The 6,000-nt window shown below is 53.1% G+C and overlaps 1 protein-coding gene across 6 annotated transcripts in view; it reads left to right on the top strand.

Annotated features, from left to right (window-relative positions):
- Nucleotides 1-464: 464 nt before the first annotated feature.
- LOC125699732 (uncharacterized) overlaps nucleotides 465-6,000 on the top strand; it is an 84,253-nt gene continuing 78,717 nt past the window's right edge. For 3 of the 6 annotated variants that reach the window (XR_007379688.1, XR_007379692.1, XR_007379693.1), the window contains exon 1: nucleotides 567-1,025. Coding sequence is in view for 1 of the 6 variants with exons in the window: in XM_048959559.1 (XP_048815516.1) it covers nucleotides 516-558; nucleotides 922-1,025 (147 nt within the window). In the remaining 5 variants the exon portion in view is untranslated. The other 3 variants (XR_007379689.1, XR_007379687.1, XM_048959559.1) reach the window with 2 other exon arrangements.

Here is a 6,000-nt window from a genome sequence, read left to right as displayed (position 1 = left end):
CTGCTGCACTGAGCACCTCGACCTGCATTCCTAATGCCCTTACACTGTGCTCTCCTGGGGCCAATTGAAGGGGAGCAGTGTGGGTACAGCATGAGTCCCGCTCATCCTCTCCTCAGATCGGGTTTTGCCAAAGTTTTATGAGTAGCACAAGGAGTAATCACAGCTGGAAATCCAGGGGCCATCAGATTTCCCTGCAGCCAGGATGCCATAGCTGTGAGTGGTTCCCATCCTTTGTGCCACTTCTCTGCCAGACAGAGCAGCCGCTCACAGGAGATGCTCACTGAATTCTGTCCAGGAGGTTCCTGGTTCCACCCAGAGCTCTGCACGTCCCTCCTCACCCAGATTGCTCAGCCTGTGTCTGTTTCAGTCATTCTGGGCACGTTCTTCCCCTCCTGCCCTACTTGTTTGCCACTGGCTCACTTTTTAATTTAGAGACAAACGTGTCCATCTGCTCAGATGCATGAGGCAGCTCCGTGCACCCACCAAGAATACACAGCTTTCCAGCACCAACAGCCATGCCTTCAAGCAGCTCCCACCTCAGAGATCAATGGGATGAGTGTAAAATACAGATCAGACACAAGAGCAGAACTGTGTTTGCATTTGCTTTCCCTACCATCACTCTGTGGTGATGCATAGCCCTGGGGTGATGATGGAAGGGAAAGTGTTAACTGCCTCCCTCTGGCACAGGCAATCTGTTGACCCCACTGGGATTTGCTGGCCACCTGAGGCCATGTATTTATTGTAGGGTGGGGGCTAAAGGCTGATTTGGGTGTTGGTCACCTGTGGGTGGGGTGTTGGGACTGGGAGCAGCGTGAGCTCTGCTCCTCCCCGGGCTGGGACCTGGCTTTGTGCTGGAGGAGCTCTATCTGATTTGCTTTGTTTCCCTAGAGCTGTGCTTTATCGCTTCATTTTTCTACTTAGCTTTCTCCAGCCAGATTTCTTGGTGGATGAGCGGTGCCTGGATACGTCTCCAGAGATTGTGTTCAGATGGTGCCAATGGAGGGATGGGGATGATGTGTGTCCTGGTAAGTCTTCTGCTCTTTCTTTTTCCTGGCTTGCTGTGTTAGATCTGTTTCCTTGTGGTCTTGCTATGAAAGAGTCAGGAATGCATGGAAACATGAAATGTCCTCCTTACCCTTTTAATGCCCTGAATGCTGGCAAGCTCCATACCTGGACCTATGGCTGAACAGATTCACTAACAGCTTTCTTTTGTAATATCTCAGCTTGGAGAAGTTAATTATCTCCAAATATTGAAAAGGGCAGATGGATTTTGTAGGATTTACTTGGCTGTGTAATTTTGGTGCCCCAGAGATGCTCCGTGGTCTGGCTGTGCTGAGTGACACATCGTTGTGCCCAGGCGCAAATGTCACTCGAGTATATTGCTCCTGCTGCTGCTGCCCACTGGCAGAGCTTTCTCCTGCGTCAGGCTAAGCAGGGACAGCTAACACTTCTCCAGCTCATGCTGCTGTGTTCTGGTGCTGTGTCCATCTGAGGACACACGCTGGAGGCAGCTTTGCAAACTTCCACTCTGCATTTATAGCTGAAACCTGTGTCAGGAAGGCAGAGCTGCAAACCGAGCGCTTCTGGCTCCAGCCTCTGGACACATGTTAGAGCAGGCTTCTGCACGTATCCTGTGGGGATGCAATGAGGCAGCAGCTCCCTGGGGCAGATGGGGAGCCCTTGCTCCAGCTGGCTGTGGGATGGCCCTTCTCAGCTCCTCTTTCATCACTTCCCTTCTTCGACCTCTGCTCTGGGGCTTCAGAGAGCTCTGTGTAATGCTCTGGCAGAGAAGCGAGGGGTGGGGTGTGCAGCTCTGTGTCCCCTGGGGACATCCACCCCTCTGCTGAGCTGCTGGAGGTGGGCTCAGCCTCCTCCCTGCCTCTGCCATTTGGGCACAGTTTCTGGTGGGATGCTCGCACCGGAGATAAATTCTCCCTTATTTTTATATCTTCTTGTGCCTTGTTTCAAGCAGTGAAAGTTAAATGTGCCATCACATTATCAGCGTGCTCAGCCCAGAAACCAAACAGAGATGTTCCCAGTGAACTCACTTTAATCTCAGTTTATTTGCCAAGCAAAGCAATCTCCCCATGCAGCTATGGCTCTCAGAAGCTGCTGAGATGGAGGTGACTGCTAAAAAGGAGACAGACGTACAGATTTCTGCTTTTGTGCTTGGGTTTAATGCAGGAGGTGAACTTTGCAGGACCTTTGCAACACTCCACTTCTGTTTATAGGTAGAAGTTGACTTCTATGTTTGGGGGATGTGGGTCAAATAGCTGGAGGGGCTGTCTTCCAGGGTTTCCCAATTGTTGGAGCTGATTGAATTGGACTGGGGAGGGCAGTGACCACAATGCTTTCCTCCTGGCCTCCAGCTGGTTTGACTTGCAATGCAAATGTTTTCTCCTGTCACCTCTTAATGATCCTTTTTCCCCTCGCGGGTGTATAATTTCCCCCAGAAGTCTCCAGTGAATGGTTTCCATCACAATTATTTGTCCCTCTCTTTTCAAGTCAAAGGCAACCTCTATAGAATTGCAGACCTGGCATGATTTGGGGTGGGAGTGGATTGAATTGCAGTATTTCATCTCTGGCTGTCAAGTGAGCCTGCGTTACCTGCCGTGGGGTTGGCAGCAAGGAGACATCGGACCTGCCGTAATCAAGCAAATGAGCTGCCAGGGGCAGAGCTGAGCTTGGGGTTGGGAACCCGTGCTCCGGACGAGCAGCACGGCTCCTGGGCCGTGGGATGGAGGAGGAGAAAGGAATGCTTGGCTCGGAGCAGCCAGGGAGGAAGGGAGAGCAACTGCTCTTCTGGGGGCTGCTATTGGAAAGACATCATAGAGGAGGAGTTCATAAATCCACGGGGCTTCTCACGGCCGAGGCTCGATTCATCTGCACATCAAAGGGAAGCAAAAGCCCCTCTGTGAGAGGCTGAGGGAGCGGGGGTGTGGGGGGCAGCTGAGCACCGTGGCCCCGCACCTCATCCTGCACCACAGGGCCTTGGAGCCGCTCGTAGGCAGCGGGGTAAAATATCACCTGTGCTCTGCTACGTGCAGGATGTGCTGTGTGTGTGTCTGGGATCTGACCCGTGTTTCAGGCAGCAGATGAGGTTGTGGTGCTGGCTGGAAACACTGACGGCATCGGTGTGTGCTGCGCAGTGCTCACCTGGGGCTGCTGCAGAGGTGCAGATCCTGCCTGCTGGCTGCAGCTGCTGGGCTCTGGAGGGATGTCCCTGGCCTGCGTCCTGCAGCATGCAGTTGTCAGAGCACTTCCTTCAGGTTTTCTCTGGTTTTAGTGCTTGTGAGCATCCCAGGTGGAACGGGGCAGCCAGCAGCCTGTGTTGCCTGTTGTGTGAGCAGCTCAGCTGGAGCATGGAGCTGCCTGCTGCTGTGCTGGGGAGTCCCTGGGGAGGGGAGCAGTAGGATCCTGCCCTGGGGATTGGGGTTGTGCATGGCATCTTAATTAAAAGGGTGGTGGAGATTGATGGGAGATGTGAGCATGGCTGAGAGAGACACTGACCTTGGCTGAGAGGTCATAATTCCCATATACATGATACTAAATTGTTGAGCTGCTGTCCCTGCTGTGTACTGGTATTCTAGCTTAACATGAGCAAAATGCTACAAAATTTCCCCTGCCTTTTGAAAGAGCCTAAAACTGTCTGGTCTGAAGCTGTACCTGGGCTGCGATGCACTCCTTGTCCCATAATATCCCTATGGTGTGCAATGCAGGGATCTGCTTTGCTATTTTGCTTTGCAGGACAGCATCTCCTCCCATGACATCCTCAGAAGGAGCTGACAGCCGTGGGTGGGCTCCTCACTGTGCCCTGGGCTGGTGTCAAGGCTGTCGATGGGAGCGGGCAGCCCTGACAGGAGATAAAGCATGTGCCATGTTTATTGACTGCCTCTTCTGCAGGGAGCGAAACCTTTCTTCCCAGGGGGATTGTACAGCTGATTGATACTTAGGCTGCCTCTCACCGTGTGTTTTTTCTCCTCTGACAATATTTCTGGAGCAGGCAGTGTGGGACGAGGGGCTGCTTCCCCTGAGCCCTGGCACAAAGCAGAGAGCAGGGGGGATGGTTCCACTCCTGGAGGGGAGAAACACAGTCTGTGCAGCAAAGAGTGGGTCCTGCAATGGGAACAGAGCCAGAAGGCCTGCATGCCTCATCCTCACCAGGCAGGTGGGTCTGAGTGTGCTGTGCTAACTGCACTAGGGCCAGCTCCTTCATTTTTGACACCAGGTGCAATGGCATAAGAGAGGCACTCTACTCTATGGAAAATGTAGCTCTGTTTTGATATGGTTGGCTATCACTGAAACAGCCAGCTCTGAGGATGAGGTGATGGGGGGTGGGGAACACGAGTGGTCTGTAGGGAAGGGTCCAGCTGGAAGATCCCTGCTCAGAGTTCAGGGCAGAGCACGATGAACTTGTAATCCTGGGGGAGGAATTCCTCCCGCATCACAAAACCTGCAGGCTGTCACTGATGTGGTTTCTGTCCTGCCCCAGTGTTTAGGCATGGGTTGTCCTGAGCCTCCGGAGCCCACAGGCTGAGAGAGGCGCTGTGCAGAGCCCAGCAGACCTCTGGCAGATCTTTTTTGCTCCTGTTCTATTTTCCCAAAGTAGGGAAAGTACTGGAGGAGAAGGCTCTATAAATCAACCTGCTTTATTGCCATGCGCTGTTAAACTACTGCTGCATTTCACCCTGGAGATGGCTGCGTTTCAGTGCAGGATGAATTGATTTCTGTATACCAAAGGTCAGATCCTGAGCTTCTGACTTAGTTCTTACTTAGTCTGTACAAAGGCAAAATCCCCATTGAAGCAGGCATTTGGATATCAGCCTCTCTATAAATAACACAGAAATAAGTGAGAACTAAGCCGGGCTCTGAAGCTTGCAAAGTGCTCGGGGATCCTCGGGAATGGCTGGTCCTGGGGAACTTCTGATTGGAGCAGCAAAGGGAAGAACAGAGGCTCGGATCACGACGTGGGAAGGCTTTTTCCTTTCAGCTCTTCCGCGGCCCGACTCGTCGGCTTTGACGGAGGAATCCCTGAGAAGTGCAGCCGCGCTCTGTGCCGTTTGGTCTCGGCACCTCGCAGAGGCTTTTCAGCGCCGGGAGGATTCAGACGGGCGGACGCACGGCAGATGAAAAACCGGCGTTGCCGCTGCCCTCCGCATTCCCCCGCTCTTTGTTTCTCCGCATTTCCGAGTAGGGCTGCCTTTCCCCGGGGGAGGCAGTTAACTTAATGAGGTAGCGCTGCTCTGATTGTTTCAGGAGATGCAGGCGGCGCCCATCCCCGCGCCCGGCCCCGTCCCATCCCGCCGGATAAATCACGCCGATTTAAAATTGATCGTTCTGGGATGTGGGAGAAAGTGGAGTGGGCGGATTTACCCTATTAGGGTGCATTGATCACCATTACTGCGTGTAATCAGGGTTAATCTCAGGATTAATTGGGGGGATTTGCTGATGGAAACGATCGGCAATTTGTGTTAGTTACTGCTCTATTCGCCTCTAATGGCTTAATCAGATTACAAATTAAAAGTGGCTTCTTCCAGAGAATCTCCCTGGACTCGAGCAGCAGACAGAGCGTGAGGAGGGAGGCGCATCCAGAGCATATGGTGTGCAGCTCGGAGCTCAATTAGCCCGACAGGAGGACGGATGGGAGAGCACTGCGTGCCCGGGGCTGGGCTGGGAACCCCTCTGAAGCACGGGGAAGCTCCTGGTGGTGCGTTTTCTTCAAGGGTTTCTCTGGCCAGGGGGAGAACCCGGCCCTCAGCGTGTGCTGTGCTCAGAGCAGCATCGGCTGGGGGCTGTGGAAGCGGCCGTTGTGTCACACGGAAAATCTTTTGGAGGGAGTGTGTGGAATTTCAGCTCGGCAAACCATTAAAATAACAGCGATCCTGCACCAAATAAATTGAGGCTGATGATCTGAGACTGGTAGAGCTAATGATAGAAAGGGGTCCTGTCCTGGAAAGAGATTCGTCTAGCAGGAGCTGAGCTGAGAGCACCTGAACTGCA

The sequence above is a fragment of the Lagopus muta genome, chromosome 13 (genome assembly GCF_023343835.1).
Source record: "Lagopus muta isolate bLagMut1 chromosome 13, bLagMut1 primary, whole genome shotgun sequence".
In the NCBI taxonomy this organism is placed as follows: Eukaryota; Metazoa; Chordata; class Aves; order Galliformes; family Phasianidae; genus Lagopus; species Lagopus muta.
Note: the sequence above shows the minus strand (reverse complement) of the source record. Positions and strands in the feature narration are given on the sequence as shown.